At 41.8% G+C, this 26,796-nt stretch overlaps 1 protein-coding gene across 1 annotated transcript; it reads right to left on the reverse strand.

Moving 5' to 3' along the window:
- Positions 1–1,452: 1,452 nt before the first annotated feature.
- LOC121397657 (repetin-like) lies at positions 1,453–26,573 on the reverse strand. Its single transcript, XM_041574716.1, has 4 exons — positions 26,314–26,573; positions 21,442–21,593; positions 16,423–17,287; positions 1,453–2,951 (listed from the first exon to the last, which is right to left on the reverse strand). Exons 1-4 carry the CDS (start codon positions 26,318–26,320, stop codon positions 1,453–1,455), a joined length of 2,523 nt encoding a protein of 840 aa, XP_041430650.1. The 5' UTR covers positions 26,321–26,573.
- Positions 26,574–26,796: the final 223 nt, after the last annotated feature.

Raw genomic sequence — 26,796 nt, forward strand, 5'->3', positions numbered from 1 at the left:
CAAGGAGGAATGGGAGCAGTCAAAAACTTTCGCCTGATGAAGGGGAAGTACCTTACCATCCAAAGTTGGTCTATATTTGGAAGGCCCTGCAGCACCCTGGGGCACAGGAGGAGTGGAAGATGTAGAATCCTGGGGTACAGGAGGAGTGGAAGATGTAGAACCCTGGGGTACAGGAGGAGTGGAAGATGTAGAACCCTGGGGTACAGGAGGAGTGGAAGATTTAGCTCCAGGAGCATGCTGAGCTTGGTTAATCAGGTTCACCCATTTCTTCAATAAAGACATCCTCAATACCTTGACATGACATAGGGCAATTACTATATATATGGCAAAGTTCTCTGCAAAGATTGCACCTGGTACGTTCTGGGCATCCCTTTGCCACATGCCCGAAGGCACCCATCTATCACATTCCATACTGAATGAGTTGTATTTCCAACACTGTCTCAGCTGGCCTGGGTAGAAACAGTACATGTATGTGGAAGTGGGCAAATGCCATGTGACATTTAGTATGTAGGCAAACCCAGGTCTGCCAACCCCCCACCCAAATACTCCTTTCATCCACATCAATCTGCACTCTTCCTAACTGCTCCCCATTCCTTTTCAACCAAACTTACAGGGGTGGGGATGGACTCATTGTCCATGAGAATAGTTGTAGATACTGCTTTTAATTAGATTCCCAAACACAAATCTGACCCTGCAGCTATAATTAGAATATTCGCAAGGATAGACCAGACATTAGAATATTCACATTCCTCATTCAACTCAGCACCAAAAATAAATACAAGTCACTGAATTAGTAGATTCAGAAAATCATGTTTAATGAGGGTGGATATATGTATTTCATTAACACTTCATTTAAGTCAAATCTTTCATTTGTAAGGAAGAGAAATGAAAAGAGACATTTCAAGATTTCACAGTTTAAAATTATGTGTTAAAGTACGAGAAACCCCTGTTAGAATTAGAGAAGCTTCTGAATGTCAGGAAGGCTTGGCATTCAGCTTTGGAATAGTACTTGGTTGCTATGGGCAGTCCCTCCTAGATCCTTGCTGTTATTATCCCCTATACACCCTTTGTTCCTTTGTTCATCCTACATTCAACAAATGACTGATTTCTAGCAACCAGTAGTATAAATGTTACACTGGAATGTTGAGGAAAGAAGAATGTGTTGAATAAATTAATAATCAAATATAAATCACATACCAAAAATTAATTTCAAGATTAACTTCCCTGTTCATTGTTCTTTGGGCACCAACCAAAGCTCTTTAACTACATAAGCTTCATGTAGTCACGAATCACTGTGGTGTCACTCTATATATAATTGTGCTGCTTAAAATTAAAGAGAAGATGAGAGGGTAGAGAAAAGATAAAATATATCTCCTGAGAACTTCCTTAGATACACACCTGCCTCAGCCAATCATGTCATTGGGCCAGTAACATGAACAGCAGGTCAGGTAGTTAGTGCCAGGGCCACTTGAACTTGAAGGATAGCTTTGGCTTCTCTTGCTTGTCTTCTGTTGGGGACTCTCCTTGAGCTCCAGATGAGGTATTCGGGGCATCAGAGGTTTGCTGCTCAGTAGTTCCTTGGGAGGACTCAAAATAACTGTATCCGGAAGTCTGAAACATTTGCTGCCGTGAATATTCATAAAATGGGCTTGAGGGCCTTGCAGGTGGCAGTTGATTCTGTGACACTTCTTGAGGCAACAAGCAACTTCCTAAAACCTGTTTGTCATCAGATCTCTTCACCTGTGGTGGCCACAAAGATGATTCCATAGTTGCGGTTGGAAAGTAGCTAAATCCTGTCGCCTCATCCTCCTCCTGCTGATCATCTTCATCTTCAGAAGGATCATCCTCTACAGCCAATTGGATGTGGGAATCCCAGGTACTGTGTAGAGGTGAACCTCCTTTCTTGTGATGGGAAATATGAATTTTGGTGTGTTGCTCCGTTTTCACTGTGTTGTCTTCTCTGTGGGTTACTTGTTGCCCATGGTACTGAGTAAATGTTGTTTCGAAGTATGTATAGTACTTTTGTGGATCACTTGAATTTGGGTCATCGGAATGTTCTCCTTCAGAAAAAGCACTGTGCTGTAGTTTCCCAACCAATGAAGATGAGCACTGTGATGGTGAAGATGGTTCTTCTGTTTCTTTTTGTTCCGTTCCACCTTGTTGGGCTGTGGGTTCCTTAGTTGTGGAATCATGTTTCTTTATATGATCATCTTTATGAGGATGATCCGCTTTTGCTATTGAAGCTGGTTTCTGTGTCACCTCTGTTTTCTGTTTTTGATCATTTTTCTTAGTGGGATCCTCTTTGTTCTTTTTATCTGATATCACAATGTGATCCTGTTTTGCGGACTCCTCTTTCTTAGAGGAATCATGTTTTCTGCTTTGATCCTGTTCCTGGGTGGGATCTTGTTTTGTAGTGTGGTCCTGTTTCTTACTGAGATCTTGTTTAGGCTCCTTATGATGCTCCTCTGGTGGAGCTGCTCTGGGGTCTCTTTTCTTTATTGGATCATCTTTTTTTCTGGATTCCTTAATTGTTTTTTTGTCATCGTTATGCTCCTCTTTCACTGGTGGAGCTATTGGCTGTGTGCTTCCATCCTTTTTCTGAGTGGGTACTTGTTTTGTGGTTTGATCTTGTTTCTGAGTGGAATCTTTTTTTGTGCTTTGATCCTGGTTCTGAGTGGCATCTTGGTTTGTGGTTGGACCCTGTTTCTGAGTGGCATCTTGTTTTGTTGTTTGATCTTGTTTCGTTGTTTGATCCTGTTTCTGAGTGGGATCTTGTTTTGTGGTTTGATCTTGTTTCTGAGTGGAATCTTTTTTTGTGCTTTGATCCTGGTTCTGAGTGGCATCTTGGTTTGTGGTTGGACCCTGTTTCTGAGTGGCATCTTGTTTTGTTGTTTGATCTTGTTTCTGAGAATCATCTTGTTTTGTTGTTTGATCCTGGTTCTGATTGGCATCTTGTTTTGTGGTTTGACCCTGTTTCTGAGTGGCATCTTGTTTTGCGGTTTGATCCTGTTTCTGAGTGGCATCTTGTTTTGTTGTTTGATCCTTTTTCTGATTGGCATCTTGTTTTGTGGTTTGACCCTGTTGCTGAGTGGAATTTTGTTTTGTTGTTTGGTCCTGTGTCTGAGTGAGATCTTGATGATCCTTTTTTTCTTTAGTATTGGGTTTGGGCTCTGTTTTCTGTGTTGGATCATTTTTCTTTGTATGATCTTCTTTTGTTTTTTTATCACCTTTATGATGGTGATCCTCTTGTATTGGTGGAACTGGGTATGGGTCCGTTTTATGTGTGATCTTTGGGGGAACCTCTTGTTTTGGGGGTTGGGTGGAATCTTGCTTTGTTGCTTGATCCTGTTTCTGACTAGGATCTGGTTTTGTGGTTTGATCCTGTTTCTGACTAGGATCTTGTTTTGTGATTTGATCTTGTTTCTGAATGGGATCTTGTTCTGTGGTTTTATCCTGTTTCTGATTAGAACCTTGTTTTGTGGTTTGGTCCAGTTTCTGAGTGGGATCTTGTTTTGTGAATTGATCCTGTTTCTGAATGGAATCTTGTTTTATGGTTTGATCCTGTTTCTGAGTGGGATATTGTCTTGTTTTTTGGTCATTTTTCTGAGTGGGATCTTGTTTTGTTGTTTGTTCCTGTTTCTGAGTTGGATCTTGTTTTGTGGTTTGATCTTGTTTCTGAGTTGGATCTTGTTTTGTGGTTTGGTCCTGTTTTTTAGTGGGATCTTGTTTTGTGGGTTGGTCCTGTTTCTGAGTGGAATCTTTTTTTGTGGTTTGATCCTGGTTCTGAGTGGCATCTTGGTTTATGGTTTGATCCTGTTTCAGAGTGGCATCTTTGGTTGGACCCTGTTTCTCAGTGGGATCTTGTTTCGTTGTTTGATCCTGTTTCTGAGTGTCTTCCTGTTTCTGAGTGGCATCTTGTTTTGTGGTTTGATACTGTTTCTGGTTGTCATCTTGTTTTGTGGTGGGACCCTGTTTCTGAGTGGCATCTTGTTTTGTTGTTTGATCCTGTTTCTGAGTGGGATCTTGTTTTGTGGTTTGGTTCTGTTTCTGAGTGTCATCTTGTTTTGTGGTTGGACCCTGTTTCTGAGTGCCGTCTTGTTTTGTGGTTTGATCCTGTTTCTGAGTGCCATCTTGTTTTGTGGTTGGCCCCGGTTTCTGAGTTTCATCTGGTTTTGGTGTTTGATCTTGTTTCTGAGTGTCATCTTGTTTTGTGGTTGGACCCTGTTTCTGAGTGGCATCTTGTTTTGTGGTTGGACCCTGTTTCTGAATGGCATTTTGTTTTGTGGTTTGATCCTTTTTCTGATTGTCATCTTGTTTTGTGGTTGGACCCTGTTTCTGAGTGCCATCTTGTTTTGTGGTTTGATCCTTTTTCTTAGTGTCATCTTGTTTGGATGTTTGATCCTGTTTCTGGATGGGATCTTGTTTTGTTGTTGGATCCTGTTTCTGAGTGGGATCTTGTTTTGTTGTTTGATCCTGTTTCTGAGTGGGATCTTGTTTTGTTGTTTGATCCTGTTTCTTAGTGGCATCTTGTTTTGTGGTTTGATCCTGTTTCTGAGAGTCATCTTGTTTTGTGGTTGGACCTTGTTTCTGAGTAACATCTTGTTTTATTGTTGGACCCTGTTTCTGAGTAGCATCTTGTTTTGTGGTTTGATCCTGTTTCTGGTTGTCATCTTGTTTGGATGTTTGATCCTGTTTCTGGGTGGGATCTTGTTTTGTTGTTTGATCCTGTGTCTGAGTGGGATCTTGTTTTGTTGTTTGATCCTGTTTCTGAGTGGGATCTTGTTTTGTTGTTTGATCCTGTTTCTTAGTGGCATCTTGTTTTGTGGTTTGATCCTGTTTCTTAGAGTCATCTTGTTTTGTGGTTGGACCCTGTTTCTGAGTGGCATCTTGTTTTGTTGTTGGATCCTTTTTCTGGGTGTCATCTTGTTTTATAGTTGGGCCCTGTTTCTGAGTTGCATCTTGTTTTGTGGTTTGATCCTGTTTCTGGTTGTCATCTTGTTTTGTTGTTGGACCCTGTTTCTGAGTGGCATCTGGTTTTGGTGTTTGATCTTGTTTCTGAGTGGCATCTTGTTTTGTGGTTTGATCCTGTTTCTGAGAGTCATCTTGTTTTGTGGTTGGACCCTGTTTCTGAGTGGCATCTTGTTTTGTTGTTGCATCCTTTTTCTGGGTGTCATCTTGTTTTATGGTTGGACCCTGTTTCTGAGTGGCATCTTGTTTTGTGGTTTGATCCTGTTTCTGGTTGTCATCTTGTTTTGTTGTTGGACCCTGCTTCTGAGTGGCATCTGGTTTTGGTGTTTGATCTTGTTTCTGAGTGTCATCTTGTTTTGTGGTTGGACCCTGTTTCTGAGTGGCATCTTGTTTTGTGGTTTGATCCTGTTTCTGAGTGCCATCTTGTTTTGTGGTTTGATCCTGTTTCTGAGTGCCCTCTTGTTTTGTGGTTTGATCCTTTTTCTTAGTGTCATCTTGTTTGGATGTTTGATCCTGTTTCTGGGTGGGATCTTGTTTTGTTGTTTGATCTTGTTTCTGAGTGTCATCTTGTTTTGTGGTTGGACCCTGTTTCTGAGTGGCATCTTGTTTTGTGGTTGGACCCTGTTTCTGAATGGCATCTTGTTTTGTGGTTTGATCCTTTTTCTGAGTGTCATCTTGTTTTGTGGTTGGACCCTGTTTCTGAGTGGCATCTTGTTTTGTTGTTGCATCCTTTTTCTGGGTGTCATCTTGTTTTATGGTTGGACCCTGTTTCTGAGTGGCATCTTGTTTTGTGGTTTGATCCTGTTTCTGAGTGTCATCTTGTTTGGATGTTTGATCCTGTTTCTGGGTGGGATCTTGTTTTGTTGTTGGATCCTGTTTCTGAGTGGGATCTTGTTTTGTTGTTTGATCCTGTTTCTGAGTGGGATCTTGTTTGGATGTTTGATCCTGTTTCTTAGTGGCATCTTGTTTTGTGGTTTGATCCTGTTTCTGAGAGTCATCTTGTTTTGTGGTTGGACCTTGTTTCTGAATGCCATCTTGTTTTGTGGTAGGCCCCGGTTTCTGAGTGTCATCTGGTTTTGGTGTTTGATCTTGTTTCTGAGTGTCATCTTGTTTTGTGGTTGGACCCTGTTTCTGAGTGGCATCTTGTTTTGTGGTTGGACCCTGTTTCTGAATGGCATCTTGTTTTGTGGTTTGATCCTTTTTCTGAGTGTCATCTTGTTTTGTGGTTGGACCCTGTTTCTGAGTGCCCTCTTGTTTTGTGGTTTGATCCTTTTTCTTAGTGTCATCTTGTTTGGATGTTTGATCCTGTTTCTGGGTGGGTTCTTGTTTTGTTGTTGGATCCTGTTTCTGAGTGGGATCTTGTTTTGTTGTTTGATCCTGTTTCTGAGTGGGATCTTGCTTTGTTGTTTGATCCTGTTTCTTAGTGCCATCTTGTTTTGTGGTTTGATCCTGTTTCTGAGAGTCATCTTGTTTTGTGGTTGGACCCTGTTTCTGAGTAACATCTTGTTTTATTGTTGGACCCTGTTTCTGAGTAGCATCTTGTTTTGTGGTTTGATCCTGTTTCTGGTTGTCATCTTGTTTTGTGGTTGGACCCTGTTTCTGAGTGGCATCTGGTTTTGGTGTTTGATCTTGTTTCTGAGTGTCATCTTGTTTTGTGGTTGGACCCTGTTTCTGAGTGCCATCTTGTTTTGTGGTTTGATCCTTTTTCTTAGTGTCATCTTGTTTGGATGTTTGATCCTGTTTCTGGGTGGGATCTTGTTTTGTTGTTGGATCCCGTTTCTGAGTGGGATCTTGTTTTGTTGTTTGATCCTGTTTCTGAGTGGGATCTTGTTTTGTTGTTTGATCCTGTTCCTTAGTGGCATCTTGTTTTGTGGTTTGATCCTGTTTCTGAGAGTCATCTTGTTTTGTGGTTGGACCTTGTTTCTGAGTAACATCTTGTTTTATTGTTGGACCCTGTTTCTGAGTAGCATCTTGTTTTGTGGTTTGATCCTGTTTCTGGTTGTCATCTTGTTTTGTGGTTGGACCCTGTTTCTGAGTGGCATCTGGTTTTGGTGTTTGATCTTGTTTCTGAGTGTCATCTTGTTTTGTGGTTGGACCCTGTTTCTGAGTGCCATCTTGTTTTGTGGTTTGATCCTGTTTCTGAGTTTCATCTGGTTTTGGTGTTTGATCCTTTTTCTTAGTGTCATCTTGCTTTGTGGTTTGATCCTGTTTCTGAGTGGCATCTTGTTTTGTGGTTTGATCCTGTTTCTGAGTGCCCTCTTGTTTTGTGGTTTGATCCTTTTTCTTAGTGTCATCTTGTTTGGATGTTTGATCCTGTTTCTGGGTGGGATCTTGTTTTGTTGTTTGATCCTGTTTCTGAGTGGGATCTTGTTTTGTTGTTTGATCCTGTTTCTGAGTGGGATCTTGTTTTGTTGTTTGATCCTGTTTCTTAGTGGCATCTTGTTTTGTGGTTTGATCCTGTTTCTTAGAGTCATCTTGTTTTGTGGTTGGACCCTGTTTCTGAGTGGCATCTTGTTTTGTTGTTGGATCCTTTTTCTGGGTGTCATCTTGTTTTATAGTTGGACCCTGTTTCTGAGTGGCATCTTGTTTTGTGGTTTGATCCTGTTTCTGGTTGTCATCTTGTTTTGTTGTTGGACCTTGTTTCTGAGTGGCATCTGGTTTTGGTGTTTGATCTTGTTTCTGAGTGTCATCTTGTTTTATGGTTGGACCCTGTTTCTGAGTGGCATCTTGTTTTGTGGTTTGATCCTGTTTCTGAGTTTCATCTGGTTTTGGTGTTTGATCCTTTTTCTTAGTGTCATCTTGCTTTGTGGTTTGATCCTGTTTCTGAGTGGCATCTTGTTTTGTGGTTTGATCCTGTTTCTGAGTGCCCTCTTGTTTTGTGGTTTGATCCTTTTTCTTAGTGTCATCTTGTTTGGATGTTTGATCCTGTTTCTGGGTGGGATCTTGTTTTGTTGTTGGATCCTGTTTCTGAGTGGGATCTTGTTTTGTTGTTTGATCCTGTTTCTGAGTGGGATCTTGTTTTGTTGTTTGATCCTGTTTCTTAGTGGCATCCTGTTTTGTGGTTTGATCCTGTTTCTCAGAGTCATCTTGTTTTGTGGTTGGACCTTGTTTCTGAGTAACATCTTGTTTTATTGTTGGACCCTGTTTCTGAGTGCCATCTTGTTTTGTGGTTTGATCCTTTTTCTTAGTGTCATCTTGTTTGGAAGTTTGATCCTGTTTCTGGGTGGGATCTTGTTTTGTTGTTGGATCTTGTTTCTGAGTGGGATCTTGTTTTGTTGTTTGATCCTGTTTCTGAGTGGGATCTTGTTTTGTTGTTTGATCCTGTTTCTTAGTGGCATCTTGTGTTGTCGTTTGATCCTGTTTCTGAGTGGCATCTTGTTTTGTTGTTGGATCCTTTTTCTGGGTGTCATCTTGTTTTATAGTTGGACCCTGTTTCTGAGTGGCATTTTGTTTTGTGGTTTGATCCTGTTTCTGGTTGTCATCTTGTTTTTTTGTTGGACCCTGTTTGTGAGTGGCATCTGGTTTTGGTGTTTGATCTTGTTTCTGAGTGTCATCTTGTTTTGTGGTTGGACCCTGTTTCTGAGTGCCGTCTTGTTTTGTGGTTTGATCCTGTTTCTGAGTGCCATCTTGTTTTGTGGTTGGCCCCGGTTTCTGAGTTTCATCTGGTTTTGGTGTTTGATCCTTTTTCTTAGTGTCATCTTGCTTTGTGGTTTGATCCTGTTTCTGAGTGGCATCTTGTTTTGTGGTTTGATCCTGTTTCTGAGGGTCATCTTGTTTTGTGGTGGGACCCTGTTTCTGAATGCCATCTTGTTTTGTGGTTGGCCTCGGTTTCTGAGTGTCATCTGGTTTTGGTGTTTGATCTTGTTTCTGAGTGTCATCTTGTTTTGTGGTTGGACCATGTTTCTGAGTGGCATCTTGTTTTGTGGTTGGACCCTGTTTCTGAATGGCATCTTGTTTTGTGGTTTGATCCTTTTTCTGAGTGTCATCTTGTTTTGTGGTTGGACCCTGTTTCTGAGTGCCATCTTGTTTTGTGGTTTGATCCTTTTTCTTAGTGTCATCTTGTTTGGATGTTTGATCCTGTTTCTGGGTGGGATCTTGTTTTGTTGTTGGATCCTGTTTCTGAGTGGGATTTTGTTTTGTTGTTTGATCCTGTTTCTGAGTGGGATCTTGTTTTGTTGTTTGATCCTGTTTCTTAGTGGCATCTTGTTTTGTGGTTTGATCTTGTTTCTGAGAGTCATCTTGTTTTGTGGTTGGACCCTGTTTCTGAGTGGCATCTTGTTTTGTTGTTGGATCCTTTTTCTGGGTGTTATCTTGTTTTATAGTTGGACCCTGTTTCTGAGTGGCATCTTGTTTTGTGGTTTGATCCTGTTTCTGGTTGTCATCCTGTTTTGATGTTGGACCCTGTTTCTGAGTGGCATCTGGTTTTGGTGTTTGATCTTGTTTCTGAGAGTCATCTTGTTTTGTGGTTGGACCCTGTTTCTGAGTGCCGTCTTGTTTTGTGGTTTGATCCTGTTTCTGAGTGCCATCTTGTTTTGTGGTTGGCCCCGGTTTCTGAGTTTCATCTGGTTTTGGTGTTTGATCCTTTTTCTTAGTGTCATCTTGCTTTGTGGTTTGATCCTGTTTCTGAGTGGCATCTTGTTTTGTGGTTTGATCCTGTTTCTGAGGGTCATCTTGTTTTGTGGTGGGACCCTGTTTCTGAATGCCATCTTGTTTTATGGTTGGCCATGGTTTCTGAGTGTCATCTGGTTTTGGTGTTTGATCTTGTTTCTGAGTGTCATCTTGTTTTGTGGTTGGACCCTGTTTCTGAGTGTCATCTTGTTTTGTGGTTGGACCCTGTTTCTGAATGGCATCTTGTTTTGTGGTTTGATCCTTTTTCTGAGTGTCATCTTGATTTGTGGTTGGACCCTGTTTCTGAGTGCCATCTTGTTTTGTGGTTTGATCCTTTTTCTTAGTGTCATCTTGTTTGGATGTTTGATCCTGTTTCTGGGTGGGATCTTGTTTTGTTGTTGGATCCTGTTTCTGAGTGGGATCTTGTTTTGTTGTTTGATCCTGTTTCTGAGTGGGATCTTGTTTTGTTGTTTGATCCTGTTTCTTAGTGGCATCTTGTTTTGTGGTTTGATCCTGTTTCTGAGAGTCATCTTGTTTTGTGGTTGGACCTTGTTTCTGAGTAACATCTTGTTTTATTGTTGGACCCTGTTTCTGAGTAGCATCTTGTTTTGTGGCTTGATCCTGTTTCTGGTTGTCATCTTGTTTTGTGGTTGGACCTTGTTTCTGAGTGGCATCTGGTTTTGGTCTTTGATCTTGTTTCTGAGTGTCATCTTGTTTTGTGGTTGGACCCTGTTTCTGAGTGCCATCTTGTTTTGTGGTTTGATCCTTTTTCTTAGTGTCATCTTGTTTGGATGTTTGATCCGGTTTCTGGGTGGGATCTTGTTTTGTTGTTTGATCCTGTTTCTGAGTGGGATCTTGTTTTCTTGTTTGATCCTGTTTCTGAGTGGGATCTTGTTTTGTTGTTTGATCCTGTTTCTTAGTGGCATCTTGTTTTGTGGTTTGATCCTGTTTCTGAGAGTCATCTTGTTTTGTGGTTGGACCCTGTTTCTGAGTGGCATCTTGTTTTGTTGTTGGATCCTTTTTCTGGGTGTCATCTTGTTTTATGGTTGGACCCTGTTTCTGAGTGGCATCTTGTTTTGTGGTTTGATCCTGTTTCTGGTTGTCATCTTGTTTTGTTGTTGGACCCTGTTTCTGAGTGGCATCTGGTTTTGGTGTTTGATCTTGTTTCTGAGTGTCATCTTGTTTTGTGGTTGGACCCTGTTTCTGAGTGCCGTCTTGTTTTGTGGTTTGATCCTGTTTCTGAGTGCCATCTTGTTTTGTGGTTGGCCCCGGTTTCTGCGTTTCATCTGGTTTTGGTTTTTGATCCTTTTTCTTAGTGTCATCTTGCTTTGTGGTTTGATCCTGTTTCTGAGTGGCATCTTGTTTTGTGGTTTGATCCTGTTTCTGAGGGTCATTTTGTTTTGTGGTGGGACCCTGTTTCTGAATGCCATCTTGTTTTGTGGTTGGCCCCGGTTTCTGAGTGTCATCTGGTTTTTGTGTTTGATCTTGTTTCTGAGTGTCATCTTGTTTTGTGGTTGGACCCTGTTTCTGAGTGGCATCTTGTTTTGTGGTTGGACCCTGTTTCTGAATGGCATCTTGTTTTGTGGTTTGATCCTTTTTCTGAGTGTCATCTTGTTTTGTGGTTGGACCCTGTTTCTGAGTGCCATCTTGTTTTGTGGTTTGATCCTTTTTCTTAGTGTCATCTTGTTTGGATGTTTGATCCTGTTTCTGGGTGGGATCTTGTTTTGTTGTTGGATCCTGTTTCTGAGTGGGATCTTGTTTTGTTGTTTGATCCAGTTTCTGAGTGGGATCTTGTTTTGTTGTTTGATCCTGTTTCTTAGAGTCATCTTGTTTTGTGGCTGGACCTTGTTTCTGAGTAACATCTTGTTTTATTGTTGGACCCTGTTTCTGAGTAGCATCTTGTTTTGTGGTTTGATCCTGTTTCTGGTTGTCATCTTGTTTTGTGGTTGGACCCTGTTTCTGAGTTGCATCTGGTTTTGGTGTTTGATCTTGTTTCTGAGTGTCATCTTGTTTTGTGGTTTGATCCTGTTTCTGAGAGTCATCTTGTTTTGTTGTTGGACCTTGTTTCTGAGTAACATCTTGTTTTATTGTTGGACCCTGTTTCTGAGTAGCATCTTGTTTTGTGGTTTGATCCTGTTTCTGGTTGTCATCTTGTTTTGTGGTTGGACCCTGTTTCTGAGTGGCATCTGGTTTTGGTGTTTGATCTTGTTTCTGAGTGTTATCTTGTTTTGTGGTTGGACCCTGTTTCTGAGTGCCATCTTGTTTTGTGGTTTGATCCTTTTTCTTAGTGTCATCTTGTTTGGATGTTTGATCCTGTTTCTGGTTGGGATCTTGTTTTGTTGTTTGATCCTGTTTCTGAGTGGGATCTTGTTTTGTTGTTTGATCCTGTTTCTGAGTGGGATCTTGTTTTGTTGTTTGATCCTGTTTCTTAGTGGCATCTTGTTTTGTGGTTTGATCCTGTTTCTGAGAGTCATCTTGTTTTGTAGTTGGAACCTGTTTCTGAGTGGCATCTTGTTTTGTTGTTGGATCCTTTTTCTGGGTGTCATCTTGTTTTATGGTTGGACCCTGTTTCTGAGTGGCATCTTGTTTTGTGGTTTGATCCTGTTTCTGGTTGTCATCTTGTTTTGTTGTTGGACCCTGTTTCTGAGTGGCATCTGGTTTTGGTGTTTGATCTTGTTTCTGAGTGTCATCTTGTTTTGTGGTTGGACCCTGTTTCTGAGTGGCATCTTGTTTTGTGGTTTGATCCTGTTTCTGAGTGCCATCTTGTTTTGTGGTTGGCCCCGGTTTATGAGTTTCATCTGGTTTTGGTGTTTGATCCTTTTTCTTAGTGTCATCTTGCTTTGTGGTTTGATCCTGTTTCTGAGTGTCATCTGGTTTTGGTGTTTGATCTTGTTTCTGAGTGTCATGTTGTTTTGTGGTTGGACCCTGTTTCTGAGTGGCATCTTGTTTTGTGGTTGGACCCTGTTTCTGAATGGCATCTTGTTTTGTGGTTTGATCCTTTTTCTGAGTGTCATCTTTTTTTGTGGTTGGACCCTGTTTCTGAGTGCCATCTTGTTTTGTGGTTTGATCCTTTTTCTTAGTGTCATCTTGTTTGGATGTTTGATCCTTTTTCTGGGTGGGATCTTGTTTTGTTGTTGGATCCTGTTTCTGAGTGGGATCTTTTTTTGTTGTTTGATCCTGTTTCTGAGTGGGATCTTGTTTTGCTGTTTGATCCTGTTTCTTAGTGGCATCTTGTTTTGTGGTTTGATCCTGTTTCTGAGAGTCATCTTGTTTTGTGGTTGGACCCTGTTTCTGAGTGGCATCTTGTTTTGTTGTTGGATCCTTTTTCTGGGTGTCATCTTGTTTTATAGTTGGACCCTGTTTCTGAGTGGCATCTTGTTTTGTGGTTTGATCCTGTTTCTGGTTGTCATCTTGTTTTGTTGTTGGACCCTGTTTCTGAGTGGCATCTGGTTTTGGTGTTTGATCTTGTTTCCGAGTGTCATCTTGTTTTGTGGTTGGACCCTGTTTCTGAGTGGCATCTTGTTTTGTGGTTTGATCCTGTTTCTGAGTGTCATCTTGTTTTCTGGTTTGCCCCGGTTTCTGAGTTTCATCTGGTTTTGGTGTTTGATCCTTTTTCTTCGTGTCATCTTGCTTTGTGGTTTGATCCTGTTTCTGAGTGGCATCTTGTTTTGTGGTTTGATCCTGTTTCTGAGTGCCCTCTTGTTTTGTGGTTTGATCCTTTTTCTTAGTGTCATCTTGTTTGGATGTTTGATCCTGTTTCTGGGTGGGATCTTGTTTTGTTGTTGGATCCTGTTTCTGAGTGGGATCTTGTTTTGTTGTTTGATCCTGTTTCTGAGTGGGATCTTGTTTTGTTGTTTGATCCTGTTTCTTAGTGGCATCTTGTTTTGTGGTTTGATCCTGTTTCTGAGAGTCATCTTGTTTTGTGGTTGGACCTTGTTTCTGAGTAACATCTTGTTTTATTGTTGGACCCTGTTTCTGAGTAGCATCTTGTTTTGTGGTTTGATCCTGTTTCTGGTTGTCATCTTGTTTTGTGGTTGGACCCTGTTTCTGAGTGGCATCTGGTTTTGGTGTTTGATCTTGTTTCTGAGTGTCATCTTGTTTTGTGGTTGGACCCTGTTTCTGAGTGCCATCTTGTTTTGTGGTTTGATCCTTTTTCTTAGTGTCATCTTGTTTGGATGTTTGATCCTGTTTCTGGGTGGGATCTTGTTTTGTTGTTGGATCCTGTTTCTGAGTGGGATCTTGTTTTGTTGTTTGATCCTGTTTCTGAGTGGGATCTTGTTTTGTTGTTTGATCGTGTTTCTTAGTGGCATCTTGTTTTGTGGTTTGATCCTGTTTCTGAGAGTCATCTTGTTTTGTGGTTGGACCCTGTTTCTGAGTGGCATCTTGTTTTGTTGTTGGATCCTTTTTCTGGGTGTCATCTTGTTTTATAGTTGGACCCTGTTTCTGAGTGGCATCTTGTTTTGTGGTTTGATCCTGTTTCTGGTTGTCATCTTGTTTTGTTGTTGGACCCTGTTTCTGAGTGTCATCTGGTTTTGGTGTTTGATCTTGTTTCTGAGTGTCATCTTGTTTGGATGTTTGATCCTGTTTCTGGGTGGGATCTTGTTTTGTTGTTGGATCCTGTTTCTGAGTGGGATCTTGTTTTGTTGTTTGATCCTGTTTCTGAGTGGGATCTTGTTTTGTTGTTTGATCGTGTTTCTTAGTGGCATCTTGTTTTGTGGTTTGATCCTGTTTCTGAGAGTCATCTTGTTTTGTGGTTGGACCCTGTTTCTGAGTGGCATCTTGTTTTGTTGTTGGATCCTTTTTCTGGGTGTCATCTTGTTTTATAGTTGGACCCTGTTTCTGAGTGGCATCTTGTTTTGTGGTTTGATCCTGTTTCTGGTTGTCATCTTGTTTTGTTGTTGGACCCTGTTTCTGAGTGTCATCTGGTTTTGGTGTTTGATCTTGTTTCTGAGTGTCATCTTGTTTTGTGGTTGGACCCTGTTTCTGAGTGGCATCTTGTTTTGTGGTTGGACCCTGTTTCTGAGTAACATCTTGTTTTATTGTTGGACCCTGTTTCTGAGTGGCATCTTGTTTTGTGGTTTGATCCTGTTTCTGGTTGTCATCTTGTTTTGTGGTTGGACCCTGTTTCTGAGTGGGATCTGGTTTTGGTGTTTGATCCTGTTTCTGAGTGTCATCTTGTTTTGTGGTTGGACCCTGTTTCTGAGTGCCATCTTGTTTTGTGGTTTGATCCTTTTTCTTAGTGTCATCTTGCTTTGTGGTTTGATCCTGTTTCTGAGTGGCATCTTGTTTTGTGGTTTGATCCTGTTTCTGAGGGTCATCTTGTTTTGTGGTTGGACCCTGTTTCTGAATGCCATCTTGTTTTGTGGTTGGCCCCGGTTTCTGAGTGTCATCTGGTTTTGGTGTTTGATCTTGTTTCTGAGTGTCATCTTGTTTTGTGGTTGGACCCTTTTTCTGAGTGGCATCTTGTTTTGTTGTTTGATCCTGTTTCTGGGTGTCATCTTGTTTTATGGCTGGACCTTGTTTCTGAGTGTCATCTTGTTTTGTTGTTTGATCCTGTTTCTGAGTGGGATCTTGTTTTGTTGTTTGATCCTGTTTCTGAGTGGGATCTTGTTTTGTTGTTTGATCCTGTTTGTTAGTGGCATCTTGTTTTGTGGTTTGATCCTGTTTCTGAGAGTCATCTTGTTTTGTGGTTGGACCCTGTTTCTGAGCGGCATCTTGCTTTGTTGTTGGATCCTTTTTTTGGGTGTTATCTTGTTTTATGGTTGGACCCTGTTTCTGAGTGGCATTTTGTTTTGTGGTTTGATCCTGTTTCTGGTTGTGATCTTGTTTTGTTGTTGGACCCTGTTTCTGAGTGGCATCTGGTTTTAGTGTTTGATCTTGATTCTGAGTGTCATCTTGTTTTGTGGTTTGATCCTGTTTCTGAGTGGGATCTTGTTTTGTTGTTTGATCCTGTTTCTGATGGGATCTGTTTGTTGTTTGATCGTGTTTCTGAGTGGCATCTTGTGTTTGTGGTTTGATCCTGGTTTGTTGTCACTTGTTTTTGTAGGTTTGGACCCTGTTTCTGAGTGGCATCTTGTTTTGTTGTTGGATCATTTTTCTGGGTGTCATCTTGTTTTATGGTTGGACCCTGTTTCTGAGTTGCATCTTGTTTTGTTGTTTGATCCTGTTTCTGAGTGGGTTCTTGTTTTGTTGTTTGATCCTGTTTCTGAGTGGGATCTTGTTTTGTTGTTTGATCCTGTTTCTTAGTGGCATCTTGTTTTGTGGTTTGATCCTGTTTCTGAGAGTCATCTTGTTTTGTGGTTGGACCCTGTTTCTGAGTAACATCTTGTTTTATTGTTGCTCTCTGTTTCTGAGTGGCATCTTGTTTTGTTGTTTGATTCTGTTTCTGGTTGTCATCTTGTTTGTATGTTTGATCCTGTTTCTGGGTGGGATCTTGTTTTGTTGTTTGATCCTGTTTCTGAGTGGGATCTTGTTTTGTTGTTTGATCCTGTTTCTCAGTGGGATCTTGTTTTGTTGTTTGATCCTGTTTCTTAGTGGCATCTTGTTTTGTGGTTTGATCCTGTTTCTGAGAGTCATCTTGTTTTGTGGTTGGACCTTGTTTCTGAGTAACATCTTGTTTTATTGTTGGACCCTGTTTCTGAGTGGCATCTTGTTTTGTGGTTTGATCCTGTTTCTGGTTGTCATCTTGTTTTGTGGTTGGACCCTGTTTCTGGGTGGCATCTTGTTTTGTTGTTGGATCCTTTTTCTGGGTGTCATCTTGTTTTATGGTTGGACCCTGTTTCTGAGTGTCATCTTGTTTTGTGGTTTGATCCTGTTTCTGGTTGTCATCTTGTTTTGTGGTTGGACCCTGTTTCTGAGTGGCATCTGGTTTTGGTGTTTGATCTTGTTTCTGAGTGTCATCTTGTTTTGTGGTTGGACCCTGTTTCTGAGTGCCATCTAGTTTTGTGGTATGATCCTGTTTCTGAGTGCCATCTTGTTTTGTGGTTGGCCCCGGTTTCTGAGTGTCATCTGGTTTTGGTGTTTGATCTTGTTTCTGAGTGTCATCTTGTTTTGTGGCTGGACCCTGTTTCTGAGTGGCGTCTTGTTTTGTGGTTTGATCCTGTTTCTTAGTGTCGTCTTGTTTTGTGGTTGGACCCCGTTTCTGAGTGGCGTGTTGTTTTGTTGTTTGATCGTTTTTCTGAGTGTCATCTTGTTTTGTGGTTGGACCTGTATCTTTAACTTGAGTACTTTGTTTAGGCTCTGTTTTCTGTGTATCATCTTTCTTTGAAGGATCCTCTTTTTTTTTTTTTATATCATGTTTATGATGGTGATCTGTTTTCCCTGTTTTATCTTGGTGAGGGTCAGCTTTATGTGGCTTCTTTGTGGGAAGCTCTTGTTTTGTGGTTAGAGTGGGATCTTGATTTGTTGTTTGATCAGATTTCTGAGTGTCATCTTGTTTTGTGTATTTGTCCGCTTTCTGATTGGGCTCTGTCTTTGCGGTTTGGTGTTGTTTCTGTATTGTTCCTTTTTCAGGTGTTTCTGCCAAATCCTGTAGTGATTGTTCTTTTTGATGTTCACATATAGACTGGTCTTTCCTTATGTTTAGAGCATCATAATAGGCTACTGACAGGCTTTTGAGAATGTCCGCAAACTCTTTAAAATCCACTTGCTTTGGGATTTTTGTATATAAGGACTGTATAAATATCTCAATAGTTTTATAGACATTGGAATCCTAGAGAAAACAAGCGAGAAAATATAATTTTAATAATGTGCATTGATCCCTTCAGAAAACATTGTTAAAGGGCAATTATATCTGATAACTATATAAGAGAACTACATCCAAAAGAACTATATAAGCATTTACTGCTTTTGTTTTGAGTTGCTATAATGGGCATGGGTTTGTGCAGTTTATCTGGTACGGCAATGTTATAAAAGATCTGCCTGGTTTTTCTCAGATTTCCATAGGCACACACAAGCCACACAAGCCCAAAGCCACAGTCACAGTATAGGTGTTTTGGCTTATTGTTTAGGAGAGGCAGAATTAGAACCAGGAGATCAGCAGCTGATGGAGAAGAGAGGCAATACCTATTCTTGTGTCAATTGGCCTCTACCATAACAATAATAACACCTTTTGTTTCTTTTTTACCTTATTAGGGAGTTTGCATTACTGTTTGCAATTTTTGTGTCCAGAATGTACATTTCAGTGGTACATTTTATGCTTCTGATCATTTTTGTTACTTTTATATTTGCTTGGACATCTTCAACTCCCGACCTGCCTCCTATTTGCTCGGATAAGAGGAAGCTGCGGTACCACATTATGGGACCAGTTGCAGCTGGAGAACGCAAGGGCTCATGGTAAAAAATTAAAAAACGTTAAACCCTAGTGCAATATGCTATAATATTCCTCTTGCCCTTAAAGAATAAGTAAACTTTTAAAATAGGTGAATGTAAAATTGATGAGGGGCCTATTCTAAGCACTTTTGCAGTGTCAATTAATTTCTCATTCCAAGATATTAAGGGATACATGTAGTGTTAAAGGAAAACTATACCCCTCAAACAATGTAGGTCTTTATACAAAATATTGCATAACACAGCTCATATGGAAAACCCTGCTTCATCTAAATAAACCACGTTTATAATAATATACTTTTTAGTAGAATGTGCCATTGGGTAATCATAAATAGAAAATTGCCATTTTAAAAAATAAGGGCCACCCCCTGGGATCCTAGGATTCACGGTGCACACAAACAAACCATACATGTTAGTTCACATGAGCCAATTAACAGACAGAGTTGTGTCTTTTGCTTCCACACTTTTTCCTGTTACAGTTAGAACTGTAGTATTTCTGGTCAGGTGATCTCTTCCTGTTACAGTTAGAGCTGCAGTATTTCTGGTCAGGTGATCTCTTCCTGTTACAGTTAGAGCTGCAGTATTTCTGGTCAGATGATCTCTTCCTGTTACAGTTAGAGCTGCAGTATTTCTGGTCAGGTGATCTCTTCCTGTTATAGTTAGACCTGCAGTATTTCTGGTCAGGTGATCTCTTCCTGTTACAGTTAGAGCTGCAGTATTTCTGGTCAGGTGATCTCTTCCTGTTACAGTTAGAGCTGCAGTATTTCTGGTCAGGTGATCTCTTCCTGTTACAGTTAGAGCTGTAGTATTTCTGGTCAGGTGATCTCTTCCTGTTACAGTTAGAGCTGTAGTATTTCTGGTCAGCTGATCTGTTCCTGTTACAGTGAGAGCTGCAGTATTTCTGGTCAGGTGAGGCAGCACACAGACCATCACGAAGTGGGGGTTCAAGGCAAGAGATGTAAAAGGGCAATATTTACTTTTTTATATATATATATATATATATATATATATATACTTGTTGCTCAAGTATTCATGTTGGGGGTATAGTTTTTCTTTAATTTGAATGAATTTGTTCCAACAGCGCCACCTGCTGGTCAGTTTCCCACCAGTCTGACCAGCAAGTAGTCAAGGAAGTTGTCAGGAGAAAGAAAGAGGCTGCTCTGATGTTTTGCTTAGGAAAGATGTGAGAAAGGTTCTAATTTTATTCCTAAGAAGAAGATCAGCCTCTTTCTTTCTCCTGACAACTTCCTTGACTGCTTGGTGGTTAGGGTTGCCACTTTTTAAAATAATCTTCACCGGCAGGTGGAGGGGGTGGGGTTAAAAGGGTGGGCCGTGCCACTAAAGGGGCGGGGCCCCTGACGCGCTATTGGCTGGCCTGGTCGTGACGTCAAAGGGGGCGGAGCCAAATGTGCATATTTGGCAAGAAGCCCAGGAAAAAAGGTGAGTTTGGAGCAGGCTGGGGGCAGGCCACGTGCTTTTTTTAGGTGTATTACAAATTTACCGGCAGCTACATTGCCGCTAAATTTGTAATACCGGCCCCGGCCTTGGCTGGTGTTTAACCGGCTAGGCCGGTAAAATACCGGCCGGGTGGCAACACTATTGGTGGTCAGACTGGTGGGAAACTGACCAGCAGGTGGCGCTGTTGTAACAAAATTCATTCATATTAACAGTACATGTATCCCGTAATATCTTGGAATGAGAAAGAAAATAAATAATAAATGTAAATGACAAAAGTGCTTAGAATAGCCCCCTCATCAGTTTTACATTCACTTATTTTAAAGGTCTACTTACCCTTTAATAATCAAAATTGTATCTCTTTTTATGTTACTATGTCTGTATAAAGGCACCGCTTGCCTCCACGCTTTCAAATATTTATTCTTTTGTGCCGAGTCAGTAGGTGCAGCAGTTACACCCAATCTCAGCCCTGGGCACCAGGCAACACCCCTTATCTCTCTAAAGACTCTCTGCTCTTTTAAGTCATTTGAAAGATGAGGGCAACTGAATTATTGTTTATTTTTGGGGAAATTTCTCTTTGTTCATTTTCATTGCAGTAACTTGGAAACAGATTCATCAATTGCTGCAAACCTGCCTGTATTGGCTTAATGTGGGAATCTCCGCAGGCTCAGCTAAGGGAGGTGCTGCTGAATTAAACAGTAATTGGGAACCCCAGCCCTGTACTGGAAACCTGGCATTGCCATGACTTTGTGTTCTTTATAATTACAGCTTATGTGGGTAGAACAGCACAAGCCACACTCCTCTGCTCCCAGCCCTACTGAAACCCACTGGATGTAGTAACTTGAGCTTATTCATCCACAAACCACCCTCCTGTTAAGTTGATGTTTTTGGTCAAGTTTCCAATACCATAAACCTAAACTGATCAGAGGTGGGACCTTTCTCAACAAAATGCTTAGAAACGGTTAACGGTTATGGAAACGGTTGGTCAAATTGATGGCAGGTCGGTGTTGTGAAAATACGTGATTTGAGCATCTGTTTGGCCTCACCCATTTACAGTAGATACGACCACATGGACACATAAAATTGCACAATTAGGAAATACAAATAAAGTAACCCCATAATTGCACCCTCTGTCCCTAGGGTTGCCACCTTTTCTGCAAAAAAATACAGGCCTTCCTATATATTTATCATTTTTCCTTATTAATAACATTGGGATCAACCATCATTTTTACCGGCCAGGCCAGTAAAAAAGCGGCCAGGCGGCAACCCTATCTGTCCCTTATGTGGATGGACAACCCCCCGCTTTCCTTCAGTGCATAGGAACACTGTCCATTCAAACAGGGATAAGACTGTCGATTTAGAGCCCATCCCCCCGACTAGACTCACTGGGGCCTCCTACCCAAGGATCCTCCTCTACATCACTGGTTCCTGAACTGTGGGCAAGGCTGGGGGATGAATTAATTAGGTTTGGGCTTTAGATATTCTAGATATTATTGCATCTGTGAATGAAAGGCTAATACAGTTATTTGCATTTATGTATAACCTTATTATGAGCTAAGTCTGGCCCCTGGTCAAATGTTAGACCTCAAAGGATTAAAAAAGTCCAAAAACCAGTGGCCTATATGTCGAAGAGAGGTTCTACCAGAAGCCCAGTTCTTTCTCCAATGCCCTGTGCTGTGCGAGTGTGAATTCCTGACTGTGACATACCAATCCTTATGGAATACTCATTGATGGTGGTTCTGGTATATTGGAACTAGAATGCACAGCTCTGACTAGCAGATATGAAGATGAAATAATGATTGCAGCTGTGCTGAGTGCATGGAGACCCCAATAATACCCAACTACCCCTGCAAGCCCAATAATAATAAATAATATATTATGGTGATTGGGCTATTGGGTTTGCAAGGGGAGATGAGTATTATCAGGGGCTCCATGTACTCCAATCATGATAATAAATATTCATATCTGATTAGATTGAAGCTCAAGTCAGGGCCCCAGTACTAAATCTATAGACCAATAAGACTATGTACAGTGCAATAAAGTGCAACCTTGGGAACAATGGAGGTGCATCAGTACCAGTACCTTAATAATATCCAAAAACTCTTTCTGGATCAGACTCTTGAACTCCTCAGGGCTCAGCGCGTTGCAAGGAGAGCTCCGAACACTGTAGCTGGTAAAGATATCAATGGTCCCTTGGATGGATGTGAAGAGGTTGGACATGGCTGATTCGGACCCTGCAGGGAATAAAACAGTTCATGATTGGTGGGTCAGTGAGTTGGAACACATCCTGGGAGCAAATCTAAAATGCTGTCCTTGCCTTATAGATCAGAGATTTCAGTTCAATGACTCATGGCATCTGGCAGGGAGATACAGCATTAGTCACTTATATTGCTTTGTTTCAGTGGCACTGTTGGAATAAACAGTAACAAAACTCCTGGGTTACTTACATATCATCCTAAGTGTGTGCTGGTGGTGGATATTCTATAACAGGAGGAACCGGCCTGTGGCAGAACTGTCTGTAGGGGGCGCAATTGTGAGCTACACACAGAACAACCAATGAGCAAATCTGAATCACTTCTGAATAGGAAAAATGTGGAGTATACCCCTATATAGAGCTTTTTTCTAACACAAGTAAAAATTCATTCTGCCTGTCTTTTCATTTGAAAAAAATCCACGTTTTCTTAGTGCTGTATTCTAAAGCAGTAGAGGGAGATTTGATGTGCTTTCCCCATGTTCTACCTCCCCTGTAAATGAAATAGAGATACTGATGGAACTCCTCCTGCCTCCATCCATTGTTGTGACTGTTTTGCTATGTGGAGCCCATTCTGTAGGAAGTTTATCTGAATACTAGAAATCTAATTACATACCTCACAGGCAGACAACATGGAGGAGCTTCATTTTTCCTGTTTAGCTCACGAAATAACAAGACCCCAAATTAAAGTCTGCTATGCATTACCCCAATGATGCACAAGAGGGATACTGCAAAAACCCTATTCATTGCATTCATGTTGCACAAGAATAGTATACTTCCCCTTTAATCTTCTGGAAAAGCTCTACAACAAATCCCATTTACTTTAAAAAAAAACTGATTTCAGAATATTTGAAGAAAACAGAGTTCTGGCCCAATAAGGGTTGAACTGGCCCAATGGTTTTTATTATTAATTATAGATCGCCAATGGTTCCTGCAGAACTTTACACCCAAACAATTTCATATACAGACAAACATTTGACCAGAAACATATCCCAGTTACAATTGGATATTGTTAGAAGACCAAAGGGATGATGCCTGCTCTTAAGAGCTTACAATCTAAGGGTAATTGCCTGTGGCAACAATTATGGTGAGCCCCCAGGCTGACAATCTATAGTGTTGTGTGTGAGCGCAGCAAAAGTGTTGGGGGTGGTGGACCTTGGAGTCAGGGTTTCTGATAGACCACAGACACCCCCCAAACAAACACTGCTTGGCTCCCTTGATTTCTAACTGAGAAAGCCTTGATTATCTGCCCAACTACCCCTTGAGCAGGAACTCCAGTGCACACAGTGTAGAGGGGCTTCACTGCATTAGAAGAGCCAAACTGCCTGATATTTGCCATCTGGGCAAGGGTACCGCCTATGCTGAGAATCTCAATCTAATTTCCCCAGCCTTTAAACTGTCATTAACTCCCCTGCACATCCCGACAGTGGATCAGCCCCATCTGGCCCAGTCCATTGTCGTTTAAATGGAAGGAGATGAGTTGATCCGAAAGTAAATGGTCAGGTTTAGTGGCAAACAGGGTCGACCTTTGGCCAACTGAGCCTAATGGACCCAGCGTCAGGGCAAAACAGACAATTGTTCCCATTTATCTTTAGCACCAACCCTGATTGGCCTAGCCCACCCCCAATCCCAATTGGCCAAGCCTGCCCCAAATCAGAACAGCCAGTCCACCACAACCCTGATTGGCCTAGCCCACCCCCAACCCCAATTGGCCAAGCCTGCCCCAAATTAAAACAGCCAGTCCACCACAACCCTGATTGGCCAAGCTCACCCCAAATCAGATTGGCCAGCCCACCCTCCAGCTTGATTGGCCAAGCCTGCCCCCAGCCCATATTGGCCACAATCCTGCCTCTCACTCCTGGACCTGCTTGGAGAACAGCTGATGTAATTCTGTAATTCTGTAAGAGCCAAGGGCGAGAGAGGAAATTGGCAGTGGTATCTATCCAATGCAGCCCTTTTTATACTATCAAGGGAATATAGTATATTTCTGTTGGGACTATCTTTACTGGCTGTGGGCCATAAGCATGTCGATGGCACTATAGCTTTAGCCACTTCTGGTTGACCATGAACACCATGAAGAAGAAAATGTAACTGTCATTTTTCTGTCTTGACTTGGGGAACTCTACATTACCCACATTTATTAAGAATGAAGATCATTGGTTACAATGTTACTGTCAATTCATGAGCATGTGATGCATGGGTGCCCCAGGTCTATTATATGAGTATGGCCACATCTAGTGTCACACGGCTCTGTTGCTTTGTTTAAGTGCCCAATGGCCCATTATTACTAAGATGAGCAGTGACGTCTCCGTGTAATGTTACATTTCTTATAGTGAGGAGGCCGGACAGAGAGACATCTTTATTCTGGGTGCCATACCTCATGCGTTTGGTGCAAAATCTGCACTATAGTTAATAGGTGGACATAAAAGCATTTTACTTTCACCTGAAGTGGTTGATGTCAGAGGCAGTTGTATCTCACTATGAGGATCCTACAAGGACAGATCTAAAATTCCATCTTTGCCCCTGTCTAGTGGGCAGCACATTCCTCTGCTGGGTCTGGCCAAGTTGCTTTGAGAGGAGACTACTGATTTGGTGCCAGGACAGAACTAGGGGAAGGCTTAAGAGGCATCTACCTAAGGCACAACAATGAGGGGGTGATGGGCAGGTACCAGCTGATGGGTCATCTGTCGACCCCTAGTCTGGGATCGCAATCTCCCTGGTTGTCCCTTTTCTGCGTGTTCCCCCTACACACGTGACATCACTGCAAACACTCATGTTCGGAGGGCTGCAAGGTGGCTGGTGGGATTGTCAAGGGCACCCAGAAGGGAGAGGTATTTTGAGGGATTTCATGCCTGTGGGTAGCACAGATTTCCCATAAGCCTCCTCTTGTGTCACAACCCCACTGATGTTGTCACATCTCTTCCTTGTCTCTTGGGGAAGGGCCAGAAATTCTAGTGGTGTCAAAACCCACTGGCTCTTACAGTGAACAATGTGCCAGTGAGTCTGTTACTGCATATAATTGGCTTGAGAACTTCTTTCTCACACTTTATATTATAGAATTGGTGTGTCAGTGCCCAGTGCCGTGAAATACTTGGGGGGCACATAATTCCATCAAATGTTGTGACAAGTAAAAATGAAGGCAGCAGCCACACGGAGAGGAGAAGGAAAGCACTATTTGCCCACCAAGCTCTGGAACCCCATGCCAGCTACACTCCATCTGGGGGGGTGCCGACCAACTGCATGGAAGAGTCGAACAGAGTCGCAGCTTTGAGTGCACTGTCCCCAGTAGGTTCCCCACAATCTGTTATTGATATTTAATAAAACCACAATAAACTGCAAAATATAATAATGGTTTTGGAAAAATCTCACTCAATGTCTACTGAACAACCTTAGGGCCGGTGCCTCTGCTCCCCAAGTGCCAGTCCTGGAGGACATAAGAACCATAGAGCTCTGCACTAATTGTTTGATCAGACTTTACCTTCTGCAAGTGTTAATTCATGTATGATATGAAATGTTAAAGGGGAAGTAAAGGGAACTAATTATTATTACATTGCTACTCCCTCACCCTGATCCATTGTGAAGTGGTGAATTCTGGGACTTGAAGTCCCTCAGCTTTCCATAGTGGGTGAGGCACAGATTCTCAGAAAAAAAGAGGGACTTCAAGTCCCAAAATCCATCACTTCGCAATGGAGCAAGGTAGGGCAGGGGGTGCACCACACTGGGAGCATTGGGGGGATGGGAAATAGTTCTTATGAGTATCATGTTTATGCACCTTTTCTACCTACCCAACTGAGTGGGTTCAAGTCATAACAGGAGGGGTTGACACAATGGAGGGAGGAGGGATGGAAATATATTCAACGCAAATAATCTCAACACTAACCAGGTATTCAGACCACTGCCTTGTGCTTAGGATCTGCCTCCCTATAGTGGCAAAAACAACTATTTAAAAGCCTGGTGAAGAATGTTAAATAATATTTCAATTTTAAATATTAAAGGGGAACTCCACAAAAACATAACTTAAGCTTTTTGAAAAGTAAACATAATTTCAAGCAACTTTGCAATATACATCAATTAAAAACATACAGACTTTTCATGATTTTTAATGGTTTCTGACAGTTCCCTAAGCCCAGTCCCCTGCCCAGTCCCCTGCTCTCCTGCTGATCTGTCTGACTACTTTGCTGAGCTGTCTGACTACTGTTACTTTGTATCAACAGCCATCTGTCTTCCGCCTGCATTCTCCAAACCCCCACAATTCCCTGCACATGTGATTTCAATAAGGAAAGGGACATCCCAGTGCAATGCATTGTGGGTTATGTAGTTCCTGCATGCTGTCTGTAAGCTGTGGAGAAGTTGTTACATTGTGTAACATCAGTGTTTAGTCCCTCCTTCCCTGCCAGGATTTCAAATGATGCAGAAAGAGAAGAACTTTGAAACAGCTGGATTTCAGCATAGAAATGGCATATATTCAGATTTTTGGAAGAATCAGGTAACTGTGATGGGTACATTAGGGGTTTCTGTGTTATGTGGGCCTCTTTATCAAATTTTGGCTTGGAAATCAGAGTTCCCCTAAAATAATAAATTACTGCTCTCTGAAATCTACTGAAGTAGGTACCTACCCACTGCTACCAACTCTCCCTCTAAATCCAGCCCCTGTTGATAAATACAGGCCCTCCCCAGCAGACAAACAGAAGATGGTACTGTACCTGCCATAGTGCAGTGGCTCAATATCCCCCGGCAGAATGGAGATGAGCTGAGGGAGACAGAGGAATACGAGAAGATATGTGGCTGTTCACCCAAAGCAAATACAGCAGGTAGGTGAGGAGGTGCCTTTATACATTCAGATACAAGGATTAAGGTGACTCCCTGATGCAGGCAAGGTCCTACTCATTGACTTCCCCTCCCTCTGTGAGTAATTAGCTGGTAGTTTGCAGTACCTACCTCTCTCCCTGTAAATAAGTGGGGCACACGAATAACATGGACTTGCCCTTTTACCCCCTGTACTTTATAACATGTGAGAACCAAGGGTGGAACTAGCTTAAAAGGGTGTCCTGCCCTCTGGTCCAGTTGGCCAATGGGACAAATTGGTTCCCATGCAGGACTATAAGGACCAAGGTAAGAAGAAGCAGAGTAAGTCCCATCCAATCTATGAAACAACAAACTGAAGTGGAGCCAAGTGTGTCCTACTG

This window comes from Xenopus laevis, chromosome 8S (assembly GCF_017654675.1).
Source record: "Xenopus laevis strain J_2021 chromosome 8S, Xenopus_laevis_v10.1, whole genome shotgun sequence".
Classification (NCBI taxonomy): domain Eukaryota; kingdom Metazoa; phylum Chordata; class Amphibia; order Anura; family Pipidae; genus Xenopus; species Xenopus laevis.